Consider the following 24973-nt stretch of genomic DNA (forward strand, 5'->3'; position numbering starts at 1 on the left):
TTGATGAAAGCAAGATACAAGCTTTGAACAATTGCAAGGCGAAAGCAGGCGGTTTTTTGTTTGATCCTTCCGTGATGTGTTTCACACTTAACGCCCATATCCATGGCACCCGTCCTGTTGCCTCCACAACTCTCCTAGCGTGGGCTCCGACATTTTTTCAACTATGCTATGTGAAAAAGCCCACTTGCGGAATTTTGCTTGGATGAGGTTCCTGAAGGGAGGCCGAGTCCAAATGTCACCGGCAGGACAAGTGATCACGTAAAAATCCCACCTACTGCACTGTAGCTCTTGCACATCTGACATATGCAAACAGAAGGCGAAATGACAATAGGAAGGCTCCTGCCGCTATGGTAGGGTTTGAACATAGTTAAACTGAGTAGGACGCACGAAAACACTTGAGGCAACGCCGCCTCAACGACGACCACATGAAAAGACATGGCACAAGCAGCGCGCATCCATCGCAGCCACGTGGTTGCTTGCGTGATTCTAGCATCGATGGCTCTCGCATGTCGGAAGCGAGGATGGCAGAGCGCGCTGACGACGCAAGGCGAAGAGTCGGTTTCCTGGACCCGGGCACACCGAGAGGGAACATGTGGGAAGGGGCGGCTCTGTGGCCTGTCTACGAGCCTCCTCCACTCTACCCAACCCTCCCATAGTGGAGTTGCGTGAGCCGCGGTGGAGGTGGTGAGGCTGCTGCCGCAGTTGTGCTACCAGCATTTGGGGATGGAGGGGGGTGCCGATTCCGCACACTGACGAAGCAGCTGCGCAAGGCCTTAGCCACTGGCCCGTCAAAGGTTTTGGCTGCACTTTTAGCTCAGGATTTTCACCTTTGCTAGTGAAGTAGCACTTTCGCGCTAAAATAGCCTGTGGCTACATAGTTTCGCTTTCCGAGCTCCACACTATCAGTCGCGCATTCACCAGAAATTCACCCAGGTGCGTGCCACTTTCAGACACTTACTGGCGTATCGCTTGTCATTTCTGTCCTCCTTTTAGAAAGTCTTGCCATTCTGACACCAATGTGCGTTCTCCTCATTTACATCCGCTTTGTTCTTCCACCCAGCCGAAACTTTGTGTTTGTCATGGGTTGTGTTTGCTGTTTATGCGATGGACAAGGCTTTATGTACTGCATTTTCACATTTATGACAGTTCTTTTTTTTTTCGAAGGGGAGGGGGGCATCGGACGTTTTTTCTGGTTCTGCCAGTCATGTGAAAATTTACGATTTCAACTCATTTTGCATCACCACATTACAGGTTGCATGCTGTTATGATATCTAATTAAGCACATTCGTCTAATTTCAGTTGCAAAGACCATACACTGTTTTGTGAAAAAAAAAATAAGGATGTCTGCCCATTTATCTTTTTCTGCCATTTTTTTCGTACTGAACAGTTTTCTGATGCTCCATTCAGTACAGTAACGAACAATCGGCACAGAAGTACTGAGACAGCACAGAAGACTGTCTTCTGTCAAGATGGCTGCCGTATAAACACACACACTTCGTCCCCTCGTGTCAGCTCACCCACCAGCACATGACAAATTCAAAGGCATTTTTTCTTTATATTCCTAATCAACCCATATTCGAAAATTTTGATATTTGCTAGCCTTTAGTCCTAATTATTTGATATTTGACACAACAAAGTTCTTCCTTGGGAAAAAAGAAAGAAGCACGCACTGATGTCCAGACTTTTGAGCATGGTTAAATTAAGCAAAAAAAAAGTTCAAAAACAATGGAAGTCATGTGTAGCTTTATGCCTTGATTTTTCCTTTCTCACAAAGTAAAGTAAAATTTTAAAGGTGTACTAAAGGGGATTCTAAGTTCGTATTTTTACCACGGGAACTCGATCTATACGCTCCAAGCATTCTTAGAAACTTCGAATTATTTTCCTGTGCGGCCGATTTCTCTATTAAATCAAAATAAATGCCCCGGCTCCCGCCTTTTTTTTGACTCACCTCCGAAAGTAGGAGTCAGCCAAAGCGTGGAGAGCCTTTTAGCCAGTCATATGGTGGCTTCGCTATTTCTTTTATTTTGTTTTTTAAATTTCCTTGAATAAATAGTTTCAGTTGTAGACAGCATAGCCGCAAATTAGCCCCACGGAAATAAAAATATGCGTGGACTCTTTGCTTTACGTTTGCTTTACGTATCACTCCGCCGATGGCAGAGTGGCAAGCCGCCACAAGACTGGCTGAAAGGCACTCCATGCATTGGCTGACTCCTCCTCCTTTCGGAGGTGAATTAAAAAAAAAAAGGCAGGAGCTGGGACATTTAATTCAGTTTAAGAGGGAAATCAGCCGCACAGGACAATAATTTGAAATTTCTTAGTATGCTTGGAGCATGTAGATCGAGTCCCAGTGGTAAAAAGAAGAGCTCAGAATCCACGTTGGCGCATCTTTAAAAGACTGAATTAACACGAAGAGACTGAATGCTTATACTGATGCAAAAAATAAAAGATGGTTTGGTTTTTAGGGGTTTAACATCCCAAAGCAACTCAGGCTACGAGAGATGCCGTAGTGAAGGGCTCCGGAAATTTCGACCACTTGGGATTCTTTAACGTGCACTGACATCGCACAGTAGAATTTCGCCTCCATCGAAATTCGACCGCCGCAGCCGGTATCGAACCCGCGTCTTTCGGGGCCGGCAGCTGAGCGCCATAACCACTCAGCCACCGCGGCGGCAAAAAATAAAAGAAAAAATAAAAGAAAGCCCAAAACATTGCGCATTGGGTGCATTAGAGCCACTTGGTTTGATGCAAAAAAAAAAAAAAATACCTTTTCAAAGGAGGCTAAGCCCTGATTGCCAGTGCTGTTATATGGGTTCCAGCTGGAATTCCCAATATTGTGTTTCTTTAAGGCTACATCATCTCATTCACTGGATTTGCATGTCATAACTAGCAAGGCGCCACCACACTGTAACTGTTTTAATGGGGACAGGAAGGCCACAGCAGGTGCAAAACAAGTTTATAACGTGTTCAATGGGAGAGGTCTCTGTCCTACAGTGGCAGTGGCTGGACTGACAATGATACAGTGATACAGTTAAACCTGGCTATAAAGAAGCTGAAAAAAGTCCAAGAGTTTTTGTTACATCCAGGTTTTCGTTACATGCAGTTTTCCCGAGAAGAGTCGAAAGGACACTGCAGAACGGAAACCAGAAAAATAAATTAATGTAGGTGAAACGACCTTAAAAATGTTCACAGAAAGCAGCTTACTCCAAGTCATAAACATAGAAAAATGTTTAGCGGTCACGCTGCGAGTGCGACTGCCGCCTCCTCTGCCATGGCTCACGCAATGCTGCTACGAGTGGGGTGGGGATGGTGGGGAAGGAGGGGGCACCACAACCGAGCTAGAGGAGAACGCGCGCAGCCACGCCACAGCCGTAGACAAACCGCGGAGGCATGTGCTTCTACCTGCATGTTCCCTCTCTCGGACTTCCCCTCACTCTTGCCCCAGGAAACGTACCCCTCTCTTTGCGTCTCCGGCGCTCTCCACCATCCCTGCTCCCGCCGCTTGCTACTGCTTGTATCGTTTCTTTTTTTACTATGCCCTATTATTTTTCACTGCTTCTGAGCATGAACTGTTGCAATACCACGTGGTATGAAGTTCCAAAAGGGAAAGTGCCAGCACGTTATGTCGACTACGGTCGCTCGTTGCAATCGGTGTTCCTCTCATATCAGTTCGTGCTTTACGTCACGAAACTTTCGCGTAGTTCTGCCAAATTTTGAATAACTCAACACTAGCTGACAGATAGATGGCGAGCCAGTTCGTTATATCAAGGTCAACCACCACAACACCTTCGTTACATGGAGGTCTCAAATACATACGCTTCAATGCGGGCAGTTGGGGAATTGAGAAACTTCGTAATACAGCACAGACCGCTTATAACGCATACCACGGGAGTCGGGAAAATCCGCATTATAAACGGTACTGCACTGTAAAAAAGACATAGCTTTTCCACGGATTCGCGTTTTCAGAACGGCCAGCCTACCTTTCAAAGTGCACCTGACAATGCATCAGATGCACAACACTGCAATCACAGGCAACAAAGAAATTTATTTGATCTTTCTGTTGAAGCATTGTAATGAATGAAAGTACGACGTTATTTTAGTCTGGTGCTGTGATTGAACTGCGTTGCTAATGACTTCATCCTCAGAAACAGTGAAGCACTCGAGAGTTAACTCGCTGAGGTTTCTCTGCGCGCGGTAGAGTCGCAGTTTGTTGCAATAGTCGAGCGCGTCTTTGCATGAAACTTCTGCTGCACTTTCAATCAATTCGTCGGGCTCATCCTCGGCTAGAGGCTCATCGCGACCACGCACCGCAGCCACGATGTCTTCATCTGTGGCGGCTACTTCACACACAACGCCGTCGGGGTCGGTGACGACGACGAGCATGCCGGTCCTTGAAACACTGAATACAACCATTCAATGGGTTAAACCATCATGCCCAAAATTGTTTGCAAGGCACCTGGCCTTGGCTTTGAATATGAAGCCACTCACAGGAACGCTCTCCTTGCGAAACCGTGCAAACAAAGCAGCGACATCTTTCTACTTCGACGCACAAATCCGTTTCCTTGGAAGCAAAGCAGAGTCTTTCTGCAGCTGTTGTCGCAACTTGTCGTTGTTCTTCCAAATGGCGGACACAGTAGCATCGGCGACACCATACTTTTTTGCCACCGTGGCCTTTTTCAAGCCGCTCTCGACATGCCTCACAACGCTCCGCTTGGTTTTGATAGCTTGCCGTTTCCTGGCTTTCGGAGGTGCAGACACCATCAGAACTGAAGACAGCCAAGGCTGGTAGACTTGCTCACGTTGTCAGCTGACATGCCTACGTTGTCAACTTCTCGCTACCCGCGATGACACATATTGCGCTCATGGGCTCAGGCGTGACATGACGCTGCCGCATGCGCGCGTGATACAAGCAGCGCTTGCAGCGTCATACCATGTGGCTGCGGCTGCCGTTCCAGCATGCTCGTCTGGCCGTGCCATCACGTGCCCAACAGAAACGCATCGGAGAGTGAGAGGAAAAATGCCTGCTTTTTTTGTTCTATCCTCTCCTGCCTTCAGTCTTTCCTTGAACCACGCTGACAATGCTCCCCCGCCCCGCCTGTTGCCCCCTTCTTGCACAATCTGGGAAGCACGCTCCTCACGCCCGCCGGAACCGCACTATACGGTCTTCGGTTACACGCTGCCACGTATTAAGCGGTACGCCAATACATTGAACTCTATAGGAAGCGAAGTGGTTGTCACAAAGTGCTGCATACAATGTGGTCCCGCATTATAAGCGACTAGGTTATGAATGGTCTGAGCTATATCGAACAATTCTTTATACGGAGGTTTGTTACATCCAGGTTTAATTGTAACCTTTTATAATGCTACTTTGACAGCCCTGGGAATGGACAGATATTGAGTTTTGCTATGAAGTTCACTTCACTTTAGTTGACATTAGGACGTCATCACAAGGCACTTCCAGCCTACCAGTGCTAGTACATAGTTGGGTGAACAGAAGCCCAGTGGACTAACCGGTGTGAATGCGAATGTGGTTCTTGTAGTTCGTGGCACTGGCAAATGAGCGGCCACAATTCTCCTCCTTGCAGACATACGGGCGCTCGCCGGTGTGTGTGCGCATGTGCACCTTGCGAATGTTCGATGTAGTGAAGGCACGGTTGCAGCCCTCAAAGGGGCACTTGAAAGGCCGCTCTCCTGCACAGACAAAGGACAAAACAGTCTTAGCATGACTGAGAAAACTGCGGCACATTGACGACAACACAAGAAAGGAAAGGACAACACATGCGCACACTACCACCTGTTTATTGGAAGAAAAGGGGCACATTTATATCCCTCACTCACCATGTAACAATGCTCTATCGTGCTCAACCCAACCAGTAACAAGTAATCTGCAGATGACAAGACCAAACAAAAATTGTGGAACGCTTCTTCTGCCCTGCACTTAAAGCACTATGTTATAAAAGGGTTAGAAAGAACGAAACAAATCTTAACAACAGCAGTGTCAATCTCCAGACAGGAGACAGTGCAGATGATAAATTTTGTGTGCTAGTGTGCTGTGCCAGTTTGTTGCTGCATGGGCCCAGGAATAACAGCTAAGACTGACAACTCAACTCGTACTTTTGTTCTGCTACTTTCGGTGAAGTCATATTTGTAGCCGAAAACTTGCACACATCGCGAATTTTGTTGAGTCGAGGTTCCTATTTTTCAGCAGTCCAAATAGAACTAGAGGTTTTTAGAACACTTACGGTATATGACACCATGTAAATAAGTAGAATCTTGATGATACCGGTTACAGTTGAACCGACTTTTTTAAAAATGCCACGGCCAGACTGTGTTATATACCATACGTTACAGTTCGGGAAGATTAAAACAATTTTTCAAGCCGTGGCGGATAATATGAAAACGCGAACTACCAGACACCTGGCATAGTGGGCACCCGGAAATGATGATGTCGTTCAAAAGAGACTAATTGGCAACATATTGAAGGAAAAAAGGCCCAGACGAGCATTACGGACTTTTACAGCTGAAAATAACCGACACGAAAAATTGATATACTGCACCCACAGCAACAGGGACGCCCGTGCCAATGGCAGGTGGCAAGCTTCGCTGCAGTACACAAGTTGGCTGGTGGTGGAGCATGCCCACTGTGGGTTTTATATGTATAGTACTTACTATATGATGAGCAGTATGAGCAGGAACACAAGAGTGTGTACCCAATATTCTGGAACTCTAGTACTTTTAGTGATATGTCGCAGCCGCTTACAGAAACAAAGTGGAAAAGGAGGTGCATTCTTTCATATCTCAGGAGCAGGCAGTGCAGCAGAACCCTTTCCACAATGTTGCAAAAAGCGGCCGCCGTGCGTCGCCACAAGGAGAGTTTGAGGCTATCTGCCACACACTCCCGTGTTCCTGCTCATAATGCTCATGACAGTACATGAAAGATGGCGCAGCGGCAACATTTGTCCATAAATGGGTGCATGCAAGTCGCAGTCAGTCTGAGCTGAAGTTTTCATCTTGATCTGGTTGTCAAGGAGGCTACTGATAGGTGCGTTGCGACGTGCGAGGACTTTGTTACATCAAAAGTGCGGTGCAATACTACTCCATTAAATCGCAAAAATATACATGGTTTTCAGTGGGGCAGAGGCAGGGAAACGAAAAAATTTGTTATTTTGTGAATTTTGTTAACTCGAGGTTCGTAATAGTATCAAGATTCTTGTCTGTAAAGCAGAGCCTGGAATGTGCTGTGGTAGGATTTGCTTTGAAGCAACAAATGCGCATTGTGCAATTTTTAAGAAATGCCACTTTTGGCAGAACTGGTACTCTTGGCTGCAATACGGGCAGTGCACTTAATATGAACATCGTGTACAACAAACGCAATCCGCTAATTATCAGGTTCACTATGCTCAACTGTAATGGTACGATATAGCTTAAGTTGTATAAGCTACCATTAAAAAAATTCAGGCATGCTTGAGAGCTTTTAATCCTTATGAGACAAAGAAATGACAACCCAGCATCACTCTGCTTACACTTGCATGAGCTATTAAAGGAGCTGCGAAACACTGCTTGAACGGATGCCGGCTATACTTCAGATGGATTCTTTATGTCACACAGATGCTGACTCAAAAAGAATTACAGGAATCGATGCATAGGAACGGGAGTTATTCAATGAGGAAATTTCAAAATACAAGCAAACAAAATTCTGCCCTCAACTCTATTTTCATGCGGCTTCCCATTCCCATTTTACTCTCCCAATGATGACACTTAGTGCGACCAATCATAACACCCTATCTGAGCTTGTCGCGGAAGTTTGCACACCATGGTTGCCTAATCATTGTAACTCGTTCTTGCCAAGGCTGATAGCGCCGTTTTCATGGTTACAAAAACCACTTGAACGCCCAGCTGGCCCAGCGATGCTTCATTGTCACGTCGCAGGTGCAGAAGAGAACACTGATCAGTGACGTTCCCTGACTTACGGATCCGAACGCGATCCGAACTGGATCCGAATTCAAGTGCGAGATACTGCGACGGATTGACGGCCTGCACAAGATAACAGGCACATTTAGCATAGCACGTACCACTACCACTACTGCTTACCGCCTACCCTGGCCCGCCGCTAGGAACGCGCTGATTGGTCATGGCAAGCAAGGCGCACACGCTGTTGAAGGGAACGTGGCGCCATCTGGCGCCGCTGCCCGGTGATCCACACACAAGCTCACGATGGGCACTGCTAAATGTGAAACGAATGGCTTTTTTCTTTGCATCCTTCCTTGGGACCGAAACGTACGCTTGTTGAGTGCAATGGCTCAATCGGATCGATTCCGCAACGCCGTTCTCAGATACATAAAGAATAGCCATAAGTGTTGGCGTGCTAGATCGTAGGATGTGTGCAGAGAGGCACGAAGTCCTTCAATGCAAAAAGTAGCCAGAGCCTCTGGTGGCGTATTTTTGTTTTGCTTGCTTTACAGCACTGTTATCTAAGGTAAACAAGTTGGTTCTGTTGATGCAGTATAAAACGCAAAAAATTGACAAAACTTATCCCTATTTATTAACACAATTTGCAGTATATTACTGTTTGTCCAATCATTAAGCTCCTGCCAAGTGATGTCATATCCACTGCTAAAAAACCGCCACTGTATGGTGACACCGTCAGCGCCATGAATTTGTTTTTGCGAGCTAATTAAACTATTAAAAACCGGAGTATACGTAATACGACCAATGCTAATAGCATCACTATAACTTATTCTATGCAACCAACAGGCAAAACAATGCACTGATTATGTGTTTCGGGGCCCCTTAAAGAGGGGAGCTATTATGAGTGATAACATAATAAAAGCACACATCATTGTGGTGGTATTGAATTTACAATTGGACCAGGCAAGCTAGGCAGGTGAGTTTTATCAAAATAAATATTCCCCAAAATTTGCCTGGGAGGGTTTTTTTATAATGTCACGAACAACACTACCAGCTGCACTGAAACGATGGAAGATACCAATCAGTTGCATAGAGTTGCTCTCCTCACGAATATAAAGAAAAGGGAGTCAGCATTCACAAAACACAATAAAACATGTTTTAGAGGTACCACAATGCAACTTCTGGAAGCAAATGGGCAACCCATGAAAGGATCTGTAGTGCCCACCTTCCGGAAGAATACAGCAGAGCTCCCAGAATGTGCAAAATCCCTTCAAATCTTGAGTAACCAAACCCACACAAACTGAAATGAGCGCTCCCACAATGTGACATGAGTTTTAGTAGCAGCTGTTAAAGGGGCCATGGTGCAAGTGGCTAAGTCTGAACCATTAGTCATTGGGTCACACGAGCAACAGATAAATCAGTGGATCGCAGAGTTCATTACTGGAACCAATGATACACAGACCTATTGCAGGTGTCCATGCCAATGTCTCAGATATGGGGGTTCATGCCATTAAAGCTATCGCTGTAAAACTGCTCACAGTATAAAGGCTTGCAGAAGGTTATCAAAAGACCACTGACCTGTGTGTGTGCGCACATGCTTCTGCAGGTCCCCAGATGTCTTGAAGGTCTTGGTGCAGCCGTCATGTGTACACCTGTACGGTGTCTCGCCTGTGTGCACACGTGTGTGGCTCTTGAGGCCGTAGCCGGTCACGAAGCTCTTGTTGCAGCCATCCACCAGGCACTTGAAGGGCCGGTCGCCCGTGTGTGTGCGTCCGTGAACCTGTCGCACATCAACCTAATCTGATTACAATAAAAAGATGCAGCTAGCTCATGACTACAAATGACCATTGCTGGCAAAGTAAAGATGCATCAAACTCAATTTTCATGAACAGTGGGCCCCAATGTACCCTTCAAACTTTCTTCAATCAGAGCAGTTTTCAGCGCTACAGCAGCAGAGCTTTACTTTCAAGGGCCATAACAGAAAGTGCTTAATTGTGGTCTGCAAGCTCAATAACCTCATCAGCATGAGCGCACTATCTGATGCTGTCAGCCAGCTTGGCATCATGACCAATGATCTTATTTCTTTCCGTGGGAGGAGCGCTCCTGTAGTCAGCTAAAGAATTGCTGTGCGTAGCAGTAGAAGTAACAGCAGTGGTAGCTAGAAGGTAACGACTAGGAATGTGTGAATATTCGATAATTTCGAATATTTGGTCAAATAGCAAAGTATTTAATATTCGATTCAATCCAATTGTTTGGTAACTGAAATTTAGAAGTATTCGTCTCAAGCGAATAATGTTTCTGGAACTCTTGCTGCGTGTGGTCTTGGTTCAACGTCACTCCTGCAGGATGGCACCGCAGTGCTTGAAACCAAAGCTGCGACTCCGCGCTTGTGCTCTCATGTGTATGCCGGAACTTTGCGCATGCTCGTGGCAACAGATGCAAACAGGCGGAAGCGTGCCACCCAGATCTGTACCTACCAGGTGCCTGTGGCCGGGGCCAGCTGTGGTGCGAATGCACACTGTAACCGGCATGACGGCATGCATTAGTACAGAGATTTAGCATAGCGCAATCCAATTCCTGGTCCCGAGGGGGGCAAGCGTGAAAGCAGCTGGCCAGCGACTTGTGGCGTACTAGGGGAGATCTGCCATTGCGCAGTGGCTCTCCATGGAAGCAGGTGCTAAACCTCTCTAATCGAAAGACTGCAGCTGCCGCAGCCGCTGTTCTCCACCTGAAATTCTCTAAACAAGCGCAACTGCACGAACACGAAGGGGAGCTAGCCTTTATGATGCCTAACACAGGGTGGCAACGGGCGTACGATGCAGACACCTAGCAGGCGTCATGGAATCACCACTTAAAAGTAACAGCTGTGCAATGACGCAAGCAGCAGTTCAAGGCCCCACACATAAGTCACATACCCCGCAGATACATTGGTAGCCCATGTAGGTCGGCTCCCTCACTTTCTGATGACCATTTTTGCAGAAAGTCAACACAGCTTCAAAGTGTGACAAAGCTTCAATGCATTCTCTCTTTTTTTTCACATAATGGCCTTGTGTGTTCGAAAAACAGATGATTCTAAAGATGCCTATTGTGGCATTCAACCTTTTCTGTGCTCGAAAAGTATTCAAAATAGTCGCTTCGAACCAAAACACTGCTCTTCACACTGCCCTAGCAACAGCGCAGTGGCAGTTGAAGCCATGACGTGCAATACCCTGTGCCCAAAGCAGGAGTATGGAACAGCAGAATACGTATAAACTGCAACACTGTTTTCATGAATTACAAAAAAGTATGAACAGCAGTGCTTCCTGGGAAATCAAGTTCTAGATGAAGCCTCTAGCATGTGATGTGTCTGTTTATTTATTTAAGTACCCTAAGGGCCCAGCTGGGCATTACATAGGGGAGGAAAGCAAATAACAAAAATACACAAGTGTTCACTGCATACATAACACAAATAGAGGAAAAACAAGAATGAAAGAACAAAGCGTAAAATATCAAACCGGGTCAGTTTTATACATGGTGAAGTTTGCAATAAACAAAAATAATATGTACATATACAACGCAAAGCACAGGTACAGACGGCAAGTTCAAACAGACTGCAATGCTGCGTCTGATTCAAGAAATGTTAGTAACTATGAACGGAAAGATGATGATTCGTTAATAGTCACTATGCTACCAGGTAAAGCATTCCACTCCGTTATAGCCAAGACTAATGGAGAGTTCTGTCTTGTTGGTGCTCAGCTCAAGACCACATCAATGACCTGCTTGTAAGAGGGTGCCCTCATTTTTAACTGATGCAGCAGCAAGAAACAGAAACAGCCACATCTCGGAGCACCAGTTTTTTCAAAGCCAAACTGCATCTGTGCATCACATTTACATCGACAGTTGGCTGCATAATTATCTAGCAGTGTCTTAGACATCTGCTTATGTAGTCCTCTATATAGTACTACAGAATTTGACCTGAACATGCTGTCTCAATGGCCCAGACATTACAACTGCAAACCCGTGGATGCTGCGAAAGCCACTCATGCCCAACGTTATATTCATAACTCATCACTCACTGAGAAAGTTCACAGTAGCCTCTGCAACTATAACGTCACAGAAATTCAAAAGTAAATCTTACAAAAATTATTTGAGCCATATTGAGCTAAAGAACAGGTTTAGACTGTCCGTACATCACCAAAGTCCAACAGTCGTTGGAGACAATAAGACCCACATGCAGCTAGATGCATACCTTGAGGTGGTGAAATGTTGTGTACACTTTGCCACAGCCTTGGTAGGCGCACATAAATGCCTTTTCGTTGGAAGCTGCACTTGTGGTGCTCCCATTTGTTATGTGAACAAGCTGCTGTAAAGCAAAGAGAGAAAGAGAGAAAATGAAGATGCAAGCAACAGTGAAAGTGTGCACACTGCACCAGAGATAAGCACCGAGGTAAGCCAGGAGCAAAAGTGGTGCCCACCATGCGCCACACAGCTAAGCAAGAGTGCCACGAATTAAAACTGGCATGCCTGGATGCTCCTCACCTGCACCAACAGCAAGTGCAGACACAGCGAGGCAGGGCAATTCACTGACGTACACAAAAGGATTCTGAGCTTAAGGGCCATGTATGTTTCAAGGAACTACTCACATCTGCAGGTGTCGAGCCACTCTCCTCCTCTTGTATGTGGTCACCTGATGCCTGCATGAGTTGATTGCACTTTTTCCCACAGTAAGGGTTAGGGACACTTGTTGTTCTAAATAATTACTCTTGCAAATGCAACGTAGTATACGATAATATTTGACTCAAAGGGCTTCAAGAACATCTCTGGTCCAAACTGCACATCGCTCAATGCTTTAATCCCGATTTCACTACAGCTGTTGGCAGGAAAGCACACAAACAACCCAATAAATGTACTCCCATGTGAAATCACTAAAACGCTGCAAACAAAATCCCAGATTGTGTGACAAGATACTTGAAGTAATTAACACAAAAGCTTTTTCAAAACAGGAAACAGAAGAAGGCACACCTCAGCAGCAATGCCTTCCAGACCAAGAGTAGCCTCAGATACATCAGAGCCAAACAGTTGTTCCGCAGTTGTTGTAGTAGAGATGTACGCTGTTGTGCCATCTTCCAGAGTGACTGCCTGAAGGCCCTCTGTAGATAAGACAGAAAACACCAAACTGCTGCCAAACAAGCATAAGTACAGACTTTGCAGTCATTTACAGGCGGAAATTATTTAACATATTTCATGAATAAACACATCTGTGCACACGTATTTAAAGAAGCATTTATTTATGCCCAGCACCTGCATCTGCTGGTACCTTAGCAGAGACACTTAAGGCTGCTTGAGCGTCCTAAATGCACCTGCTCACCCGATGCTTCTATCTCTGCATGGCTTTACGTAGCCGCTGCCGCAGCACCGCCACATGCCTTCTGATCTCGTGCTAACTTCATGGAGGCAGTCGCCGCAATACTGCGGCCCACACTCTGCCTTAAGGGTATGACACAATAGCTAATGGGCCAGTGCCCACAGATGCAGAATTGGTACAGATCACTCCTGGCTCAGTGGTACAGCGGTTAAGTGGTGCGACACTGCCCTGGGATGGAAGGTGCTGCCACCGGTCGAATTTATGCGATCCAGGTTGCTCTTCCTGAGCAACCTAGTGTGACCTATCATTAACCACCACCTGCCAGGATGCACGAGGGCACCACCTTTTTATGGGTACCATCGAACATTAACACACATGCATACATGCACGCACGTATGCATACACACAGACAGAGAGATAGAGACAGGTTTTCACTCAATTGGGCAAGTAAGGCTTACGCTCTAATAATAATATGGCACTGCATGGATGACCCCACTCAAAGCACTCTGCTGTTTGCTAAACGCCTTGCAGTAGCAAAACACCAGTCTTCCTTCAGGATCAACAAGTATCCTGGCGGAGGAACACAGTAGGCAAGCAGTGAAATGCTGAAGGAGCCCCAAGACATGGCGCATGCCCAGCAAGAAAAGCCATAAATTTATAGGTCGACCAGGTGCAAGAGAGATTTGCAGTTGTTGTTTGGCCCACGACCGGAATGGCCACTCTATGTCATATGGAGCCAGACTAATGACTGCAAAGGGCTTATGACAACGATCTCATATATAAACATCTATGCTACAAACATACATAATGCCTGAACATAAACACCATCTTACGGCAGGGCAAGTAAGCGGCTGACACTCCGGATGGTGCCACATTGCTGCACCTCTTGAGATAACAATAACGAGCAAGCACGGGAAGTGAAGCATGGGCACACTGTTTATAATATGATGCAGGTGCATGCTAACGACGCTTTCCAGGGAGCCAGCAACTCACTTTGGTCCTCTTTCCAACACTGGATAGGGATGTCCTATATGTTATGGATTGCAGCAATTTTAAAACTACACCGTAGTACACTAGAAATGGTGGTAACAATACAAAGGTTTATACTGCCTCTCTGCATTCACACAGCTGTTTGAAATCCTCTGCCAACAAGTTATGCCAAGCCACAACTGAATTTCCAGGTAGCTAAAGATTTATGCCAATAGAACAACAGCACCTACAATGGCAGAACAAAGGCAGCTGCAAGAAATTAATTGGCAATGTTTTCCCAATTTTAAAATGACCCTACCTCAACTAGCAACACGCAGTGACAAGCTTCAACAAACATTTGTCTGCTGTCCCTTCTATTGCACTGCAATGTTTGTCAATTTTTTCCACCCATTGACTAAAACCCCTTAACAATTTTCATGGTAGAATGCATCTACATTTAAATAAGGTAGGCTTAATGGTTTTCTTGATGGAAGTGGTTTTGGAGAACAAAAAGACAAAAAACTTGATCACGAGAAAATCCTTTGCACTGTGATAAAGTAAAATATTGATCACTGCTCAGCAGTGTTGGCGGTAACGCATTACAAGTAACGGAGTTACCGGTAACGCGTAACTTTTTTTCGGTAACTTAGTAACGTACTCGTTGCCATTTTGGAACTGTAACGGGTAACATACTTACGTTAACATTTTTCGGTGATGTGGGGTATCACGTTACTAATCACTTTTTATTCCAATTGTCCCCCTCCGGCCCGATTTAAAAAAAAAAAAGCGCAGAGCACCTAAGGTGATGCTGCAAATAAATAAAATGTACAGGCGCTCTCGACGACCCTTGTTGCGGCTCGCATGTATGACAGAAAACTCTTGCCCTTAATGACGCACCCAACTAAAAGAAAAAGACAGAATACCCATAAAGCACGAAACATGTGCACGAACATGCATCCACACACTTGCATTCACCTACCTTCCCTTCCAAAACCACTCACACAGACAGCTCTCTAAATAGTGGAAGCATGCCGATTATTTTGGAACATCACATTTTTAAGAATTACTGCAAAGTTGTTGAGAGTTCAGCAATGTTTTCTTTGTTAAGTTAAAATTGATGATGAAGTGTCATTTTGCCTTTAACGTCACATTCAGAAAATAGCTTCACCATGTGCCACAGAGTTAGAAGCCATCCCATGTAACTCTACAGGGAACTTTAGGCCATTATAACATTGGTAAGCTCCTACACATTAGTGCAAAATATTCTCGTTAAATCAAGATTTCGGCTGAAATCGCTGATTGGGCTAGAAGTTTTATGTGAAATATGAGCTTTATAAAATTTTTATCGTGAGTTCTTGCAGCGAAGACACACTGATTAAAACTGATGGCCATGGAGTAATGGCAAAGTAACGTGCGATACTTTTTTTTGGCAACAGTAACGCGTTACCTTTTTTTGTAGCTAACTTATGGCGACAACGCGTTCCTTTCTTTTTAGCGTAACGACTAATGTATTCGGTAACTTTTTTTTGGTAATGCCTACAACACTGCTGCTCAGTAGGAATGCAGTTTTGACTCGGACCAACCTATGGCTCCCCTAGGCCCAGCCTGTATATAAGCTGTCGAGCCATCTTCCAGTGTGATGGCATGTGTGGTTCCACCCAAAAGCTTGCCATCCAGTCCCTGAAGAAATGCTGTCGAGCCATCCTCCAGCTTGACTCCAAGGCCGCAAGGGTCCACTTCCTGTGCAAGACGTTTGGTCATTTTTTCTTGTGAAACCTGCTTCGGCCACCCCTTTTGTGAATTTAAGGAAGCACCACACTACTGCCTGGGCTATGCCAACAACACTGCTCCAGACTTCCCTCCTGCATGGCATTTGCCAGTTGCTTATCAGAAGCTTTTCCGATCTCTCTCATTCGGAAAAAAAAAACGGAATGAGACAAACAAGACTGGGGACACCAAAATGTGGGGCCCTCTATAAATTGTACATCTGGGAAGAGGACAGTGACTAGCGCAAGATCACTAGATAATGCTGCATAAGACTGAGGCCTCAATGAATTCTACGACATCCGGCAGAGGGCAATACAAACTCCCTACATCATGCTTTATTATGAGAGGTAGGATCATGGGCATGCGTCAAAGAAAGCATCTGCACACACAGGAAGAAATTGATGCAAAGGCACATGTAAAGTCATTTCTGTGACACCCAGCCCATCAGACTAGCATGCTGTGCATTTCCTCATAAATAACAACAAAAAACCATAAAAACTTGAGAGTCAGTTGTTCTCTGGAGCCACAAACCGTAGACAGTTCACTACTGGATCTGTGCAACCCACAGCATTAGTGACACTACCATTCTATACTAGAATTTAAAGCTCCTTACAATGTGTAGTCTTTCTTCAAATTGCAAAGAAATGAAAAACTATGACGTGTTACTAAGTGACCCCAAGATGAGGCCCAGCCAAATAATTTGCCGTCAATGCATCATAACATATCTACTGGATGATTCCAAGGCATGCATTCAAGGAAGACACATTTAACAAACAGGAGAGGTAGATGGATGCAATCTTCTGTGCAAGTGATGCATAGCAGAAAATCTGCAGTGCCTGCAGTCTCCTTTTATTAAGCAATGCCCAATCCAGTCAATGCAGCACATTGCAACCACAAGTCCCATAAAGGCTCGTTGAAAGAAGCTGATTTAAAAGCAGAAAAGGCCACTTTTGCCTTCCATCGAAGTCTTGTCCAAATGCATGGTAGTGGACAGTGTATTCTCCCATGAATTATACCATAAGAGTGGTATACTAACGTGTGAAAGACCTAAGGTGGCCACTGCAGACGCAACCTCCGCTCCCCCGGGGTCACAAGAGATGCACTGGTTAGACGCATCTTCTTCCACACCAGCTACTGCTCTTGTCACATCTTCCTCCTGTATCACGCATTTAAAGGGGGGAAAAACCGACCTGGTCTGCCACACTCCTAAATACACGATGAACTGCAATGCAAACACATGATCTCAAACAAGGCAATGCACCCGCTATAAACACTGTGGTCAGAATCTTATATGGAGTACATGCCAAGAAAATTGCATCCTTGTAACCAAAAGTCATTTGCGATGCTTTCCCCTCGGTTCAATATCAACATGACCCTTCAGTACATCATTTTTCTTCTTGCAACAATGTGTCTTGTTTAATAAAGCTTATTTTGGCTGTAATCGCTGAACACGCTTCTTGGAAAAAAGGTTTGACACAAGATTTTATTCAAAACTAAAGCATGACTAAGGAGCATACAAGAAATTTCTGGCTAATTTTCTTCAACTGTGCATACAATAGGAATTTCCTTACTCTAGGTATACTTGTGAGAACTCCGGCTTGGGGAAACTCTCAACAGATCTGCCCTCATATGACAAATAGCAAAATGTAATAAATGATATGCCCACTCGACAGCATTAACTTATTTAGTAGAATGCAAACACATGATTGCAACATTTACACTTAAACGAGGGACACTGAGCATAAGTTGAAGCTGGCCCATAGCGATGGGTTACTGCATTTTAAAAAAAGTGCTACTTTTCCGTTAAAACAAATCTTTTACAAGAAATAAAATTTAAAAAAAATGAAATAGGTGTGTCACCACCAGCGGCCAATAATGCATGTAACCTGCAGTATCTAGACAGTTTTTTTTGCGAGAGCGCCAGAGGCTAGGAAAAACACTCACTTCAAAGCGGTGATAATGGAGTCCTTTTTTATCGTAGCCATCATGAATTCAAATTATGAGGCAGGAAAACTTTCAAATGCACCTTTTGCTGCTAGACAAACATCCACACTGGCAGCAAGAGCCACACAAGGGCCTTCCACGAAAAAAAAAAATGAGTTGTCCTCGGTATCTCTTTAAAGAGAAATGTCAGAGGAAACAAGGCTGTCAGCTGTGCAGTGTTCCCCTAGAGGGTAGCCAAATACCTCACCCGCAATCCTAACTCCAATCACGGACTTCTTGGAATTCAAAACCAGAATGCATGTTCCACAGAGCTTGCAATGATAAAAAAAAAAATATCTCCAGAACCTACTACTCATGGTTTAGCATTCTGTTGCGCCGCAATAATGAAACGGCTTATAACACCGTTCGCCTCAAGCTGCAATGTAGTGGCACACTTAAAAAACCGTGATTGTAACGAGGTGATTTCATTTCTCTCACGACTGGAAAGAAATGTCAGACACAGAAAACGGCATCCAAGCAAACGTGGTCCGCCTACCAGCGTCACGTTAGGTGTGAGCAGTAGACTGACGACTTCCTGAACATTACTGTCAGCCTCCGTGCTGTCTTCGCGAATGGCACCTTCACTGCTCTCTTGGTCATCCATTCGGGGCTGCTATGCCTGTAATGCACATGCGCCAGTCAGCAGGTATTTAATATGAGGCGCATAAAATTATAGCCTTTTTAATGATTACGAACGCTGCGGCTGTTTATAAAAGGGCGCATGAAGTTAACTTCCGCGCACTGAAATGAAACAGTGTTTTCTTCCATGGCCTTACGTTCGCAGTGTACAGAAACGGGACAACTTAAAAGAGCGTATGCTTGTTTCAGGGAAGCTTAAGAGCTACTTAGCTCAGCATTCTGAAATACACGCATAGCTATTACGGGTGTTCAGACTGACTATTAAGTTATTCGGGAAGATTAAACAAACGTAATTAACCTACAGCGGTAAACTTCAAAGAAAAACAGGACAGCGACCTGGTTGAGACAAGAACGGTATTTATTAGAAAGCGCAGTTGTCAAGCTTGTCATACACGCTTGAAACTCCAATTTCTTCGATATACGCCACACATGAGACAGCCACTCTAGACTACAGTCGCAATGCGCTAAATAAACCGTACAGCTTTGGTAGCGGGCGGGGGAAAAAAAAAGAAAACGGGCAGGGCTAGCGACTCGTCGGGCATGTTTTACCATTTAAAGAACGGCGTGACGGCATCCTCTTTCGAGAAATGGCGACCTTGTAGACTATTTTGTACATATGCGGCAGTTTAAGCGATTGTTAGCGGCGATTTCTTGCAAAAAATTGTCCACATTCGACGCAGCGTTCAATCCCAGCGGTCAACACCAACGATTCGACACATGCGAAGACACTCAAGAATCTTGGGTAAAAATTGAACACTGGGAACTCACCTGCCCACCATGCACAGCGAGAGGAAAATGGCGACCGCAGGGCGGCTACAGAACAGTGTGGCCAGGCGCAACCAGTGTACAGCTGCTGGCAAAATTAAAATCCTTAAAATACCGATGTTCTTTGCTTGCTAGTGGAAGAATAAATCGCAGCCTTTATTAACTCTCCCTGTGTGTCGGAGACACGGTGTCGACACGGTGTCTTTTGTTTACCTGTCTCTAAAGTATCGACTGTGCACGCTTCTGCTCATGCAAATGTTGCACGAGTAATGCCCACTCGTACGTGTGCCTCTTACTTGACTGGAGCGGGCAACTTGTGTCGCCTTTGCATATTCGTGGTGATGATAAAACAGTTGTGCAAACACTTTTTACGACAGTTCAGTTCATTCAGACCGTACAGAGAGCAGCTGCGGCAGCACCTACAAAGGTTCGACCATTCGTTCTAAGGAAAGTTCGAACTTAAGATATTCCTCACGTGAGGAATGTACATGTAGCATCCTACCTCAACGTAACCCCCCTCCCTTTTTTCTTTTTTTTCAATTTCACCCCAACGTAATACTTTTCTTATAGGGACCGACAGCTGAACTTTATCTGCGAAAATCAGAGCCTATAGTAGGATACAAGTTTAAAAAAAAAAAGCAGTTGTTAACACTGAGCCACGATCCGCGGCGTACTGCAGAAGAACCGACAACTGAGCTAGTTGGTGCATCTTTAAGCCGTGGTAAAAACAGCGCAGCGACGACAGACACAGAGAAGACAGAAGAAGACGGACAAGCGCTGACTAACAACTAAAGTTTATTGGAAAAAAACACAGGTATTAATACACTCCCAAAACAACCAGGGAACACGCCCCTCTTAACATATTTCTAATCGTGCGAATCTAGGTACTTAATCTCACATTCGTGAAGAAGCACTGACGGTGTGCTGACGCATGCATCACCATTCGCGTAGATGCGATACGCCTCACACAGTTCCCTTGTCAATTTATCCCTGTGCCTGCAAACAACTTTTGTCTCATGGAAAAGAGGGTTGCACATTTTTTTGTCGGGGGAACCTGGGATATTATTCAGGGGGCAATCTCTAAAATGTAATGCAAGGTTGGACGATGGGGGGCCATTTAGCGAGGTATGATGCTGACGAAGACGGGTGTTCACACATTTTCCCGTTTGGCCAATGTATTTCTTGCCACAGGAAAACTCAATGTCATACACTACGCTTTCAGCACATGGCGTAAACTTCTTTTGGTGGTTTATTTTGCAGGCTCTACTCCCGGTTGGTTTCTGTTTTTTAGCCTTTGCTTTCCTATCTATTATGGCACAAATTTTTCCAAGCTTTTGCGGGGCTGAGAAGAGCACTTGAATTCCATATCTGGCGCCTACTCTTTTTAAGTTGTGTGACAAACGATGAAGATATGGTATAACCGTATGCCTCTTCATGCCTGACGGCTCTGATGGATGGCAACTCTTGAAAGATTTTAGTTTCCTCAGCAATTTATTGCAAGCAAGCACGATTACCTCTTCCGGAAATTCTGCCGATTGTAATCTACCAACCTGCTGATTAAAACTATTCTTCATTCCATGCACACACGATTTCGAAAGTGCTGATCCTAAACATGCAACGGCTATACCACTTTTAACTAATTTAGAATGGGCTGAGCGATAACTAAGCAAGGGCTTCGCTGAGCGCTGTTGAAAAGACCAGCAGACATGATCAGGGTTCAGGACCAATCTTAAGTCTAAAAACTGTAGCTCGTTGTTCTCCGGGAGTTCAAAGGTGAACTTTAAACCTTCTCCACAACTAACAAAAACCCTTAGTATTTCTTCTACATGGCCCTTGAAATTTGTAGGCTCTACAAAAATTAAATAATCATCAACATACCTGAACACCTGTTTTACACAATCACTGAATTTATAATTTATCGCCCTGTCAACGTGACACAGAAAAATATTACTTAACACCGGTGCTACTTTTGAACCTATGCATACCCCAGCTTTCTGAGCAAACAGTTTTCCTTCCCACTCGACAGAAGTCGATTGCAGGTAAAAAGTCAGAAGTTCCAAAAACGACTCCACAGAAACAACCACAATCCGAAATAAAAAATACCACTCCGCTTGCCAGTCACAAAAGTAAACGAAATCAGCTTTAATATTTGACTTCATTAAACAAGTCAGGCATCAGAAGTTTAGAGCTCGTAAAATTTTCTCCTGATTAGGTTCTTGTTTAGGCGACAATTAAGAGAAGTTTTAACAACGGACTACTTTTTGCCGTGGAGGAATTTTGTGCGCCGGTCCTTCATGTGGGCGGATCTTCACTGCAGACTTAAAGGGGCTCTGAAACGCCTCCCGAGGAGAGCACATTAAATCACTTAATCACTGCACTGTGTTGCCATGAAAACCAGAGCCAAATAATACTCTTATACACGCAGCAGACGGCCCACAATCACGCGTCAAAGTTGGCGAACCCTTCCCGGCGACTTTTTCATACTCGCACCCTCCTCCATCTCCCGCATCTGCGTAGACAAGGTGAGAGGTGGCCATTGGTTAGATTCTTTCAGACAAAGGAGTAAGCCGAACTAGTTGGTACATTCTTTTCATGGAAACAGCGCAGCAGACGGGACCAAGAAAGGAACACACACAGCGCCCGTGTCTGTCTTCCTTTCTTGGTCCCGTCTGCTGCGCTGTTTCCATGAAAAGATTCTTTCAGACGTCGGGCAGCTACCGTGGCCGCGGCCAATAAGCCTCTTAGCTCCGGCGGGTCGGGAAGCTCCGTTCTCAGAGGGGTGTCGTTGAAGGAGCGCCTACCTTCCAGCGTGCAAAAACTGACGAGAGGAGAGGGAAAGGCGCGAAGACGCTGAAATTCAAATTTTAACTACAGATAACTCAGCTTCTACAAAGCACATTTAAAAAATCCTTGCTGGACACTATTCGTGAAGCAGCGTGCTTCAATATCCCAGGCAAGCCGCAACTTTATTAGAGCCCCCTTCACAGCCCCTTTAAGTTGTATCCGACTATAGGCTATATATAGTCAATGAACCCCGTGGTGCTTAGTGTCCATGGAGCATAGTATGCAGGGCATAGAGTTTCTTACTCTTAACTAGAGGGAAAGCTAGCGGCGCTGCACCTCAGCCACCATGGGCGCTCAGAGCATCATAGGCCGTTGAGCTACTTGGTGCGGGACAGTCGGCTTCTTTTTTTCAGGAAGTTTGAGTTGAGTTGAGGTGTTGAATGCTACAGGTGGGGTTAGCCTTGCTTTATCTGCCGGCAATTGCTCCACCGCAGCGTCCCTTCTATATTAACAATGCCGCATCTACTCCGCTATGCGCACAGGCTCTTATAATAGCACACATTCTCTCCCGCAGTCACCATCTATGCACAGAATCAATCCACACAGTCCACATCACAGTCCACTCCAAAAGTCACCATCTATGCACATATTCAGTCACAGTAGAACATAGGCCATTGTAGTGCCACAATACATACGCACATTCACTCACAGTATAAAGTAGTCCACTCCGGAAGACACCATCTACGCACACATTCAATCACAGTAGGCCATAGTCCGCTCCTGCTATCACCATTTAGAGGCAAGAGCCGTGTTCTGCAGAAATGTTAAAAGAAGGCGTGCAGCCTCCCTTCTGCAAGTCTGGTTTCCACTCGGGTAGACAATGTCCTGCACCGTGCTGTGACGGGTTCCTGTCTTCTTGAACGAAACGAACATCACATGCCTTTCCGCGTTGTACTCTGGACAGTACATAATATAATGTTCGATATCCCCGCACACACCACATAAAGAGCAGAGCGGAGACGATGCTATGCCGGTCTTATGCATCCATGCAGGAGTGCGAGCAGAGGCCGTGCGAATTCGATGTAGAAGGGTCGCCTGAGATCTTCTCAGTCCCTTGGTCACACATGGCTTGTGGGACGCACTCCACAGGGCACTGAAGTGATCGAGCACCGTTTTCCTGCAGACACTTTTTCCATCTTGAGGTACTTTTTTTGATGAAATCCTTGAGAGAGCTTTATGGGCAAGACTGTCTGCCACCTCATTACCGTTGACTCCTATGTGAGAGGGCACCACAGAGTGGCTTTACTGAGGTGTCCCATTCCGTATCCACGGCGCGCTCCGCGCGCAGACGACTTTGGTGCAAACGTAACGTGCAAAAGCCATATAGTAGTGAAAACACAACAGCATACGACGCCAATAAAAGGTTTCTGCTTTCCGAACTGCCATTAAAAAAACCTCTGAAAGTGTTTATGCGACATTTATTTTTTTGAAAACATTTCTTTTTAAAAGTGCGCCTGTTAAGCACGAAATGTTGGCTTTTGTGGTGTACAATAATGGCCAATAGGAGAGCAAGTCATCGCTTATTTTGGGCAAACTTTACATGCTTTTCTGCCAGTTTGTTGCAATTTATATAGACAGAATATTGAATGTTAGTACATTCTTGATTATCGAACAACGTTTGTTTTCTCATTATTTTCTGGCCAAAAGTCGTGGTTCTGCAGTCGGTAGCTCTCTGTCCCATGATGCTTTGAGCACCCATGGTGGCTGAGGTGGTCTCGAGGAAGTTCAATGCAAACTCCCATAGGCGGGGCGCCAGCTTTCCCTCTAGGGGCGCCAGCTTTCCCCGAGGTGCAACTGCGCGTGCACAGAAAGCCCCGAGGGCGCCAGATTTCGCCACGTGACCGCCAGCGGTGCGCACGCCTGCCGCATCGGGACCAATCAGCGCGTACGCAGTGCAGCCCCGCTGAAATGGATCACGCTATGCTATAAGTGTCTAATGTGGGCACAAAGGAGAGCCTCGCAGCGCAACTACCAATTTCAAGGTAAGTACGATCCACGTTCTCGGCCTAACACAAGCCAAGTCATACACGAAACCTCGTCTTCCCGGCATTCCTGCGGTGAATAAGTAGAAACTCGCATAGACGGCGGTGCCAGCTTTCCCTGGCGGCACCGTAATATTTAGAAACTGCGCCGCTAACGGTACGCTGAAGGTGTCTTTTGTTAGAAAAGGTGCAGAAGATCTTTACCAAGAATTTTTGTCGATGATGATAGCGATGTGATGGCTAATCCCTTTGTAGAAGGTGGACACCAGGGCGGTGTCCCAGCCGGTAAGGATGAAATGAAGAGAGAGTAGAAAAGTACATATAAATAACAGAAAGCGATCTAGCCGCGTACGCACACACGCACGCGCATACACAAGCACACACACGCACTGCCGATCTGAGAAGTCAGGCCCGACGCACAGTAGTACATCACTTGATCAGTCAGTCGCTATTTGGTTACAGCGGAGCTTTCTTCCGTGATGTGTCCATTTGCCTTGCCACTCGCACTCACATCGTGATTGTCACCGTCTTCCTCAGACGCGTCGAAACCGAGTTCCTGTGGGAGTTCCGCTCCCTCCACCGGACAGTCCGTATATTGAAAAACCGAGGACGAATGCTCTCGCGTGTCGGCCTCCGCTCCACACCATTCATGGCAACACAGAGCATGTACATGGGGTCTTCGAAGCGGTTGCGGTAGACGAGGGTGCGGAGTGCCTCTGCCATGCACACACAGCTCTTAGTAAAACCCCATCCCTCGGAACACCTATCACTTGGC

General features: G+C 45.6%; 1 protein-coding gene across 8 annotated transcripts in view; it reads right to left on the reverse strand.

Moving 5' to 3' along the window:
* Window positions 1-19511, reverse strand: part of LOC144129410 (uncharacterized) — a 36320-nt gene extending 16809 nt beyond the window's left edge. The window contains exons 1-9 of one of the 8 annotated variants that reach the window (XM_077663551.1): window positions 19376-19511; window positions 18465-18587; window positions 17022-17141; window positions 15802-15958; window positions 12907-13034; window positions 12528-12578; window positions 12134-12244; window positions 9484-9685; window positions 5509-5688 (exon numbers count right to left, since the gene is read on the reverse strand). In XM_077663551.1, coding sequence (XP_077519677.1) covers window positions 5509-5688; window positions 9484-9685; window positions 12134-12244; window positions 12528-12578; window positions 12907-13034; window positions 15802-15958; window positions 17022-17141; window positions 18465-18572 — 1057 coding nt within the window. In that variant the 5' untranslated portion in view covers window positions 18573-18587; window positions 19376-19511. Of the gene's footprint in view, window positions 1-5508; window positions 5689-9483; window positions 9686-12133; window positions 12248-12527; window positions 12597-12906; window positions 13035-15801; window positions 15959-17021; window positions 17142-18464; window positions 18588-19156; window positions 19335-19375 lie in introns of those variants that run through there. The other 7 variants (XM_077663549.1, XM_077663548.1, XM_077663546.1 and 4 more) reach the window with 7 other exon arrangements.
* Window positions 19512-24973: the final 5462 nt, after the last annotated feature.

Source organism: Amblyomma americanum, chromosome 4, assembly GCF_052857255.1.
Source record: "Amblyomma americanum isolate KBUSLIRL-KWMA chromosome 4, ASM5285725v1, whole genome shotgun sequence".
Lineage (NCBI taxonomy): Eukaryota > Metazoa > Arthropoda > Arachnida > Ixodida > Ixodidae > Amblyomma > Amblyomma americanum.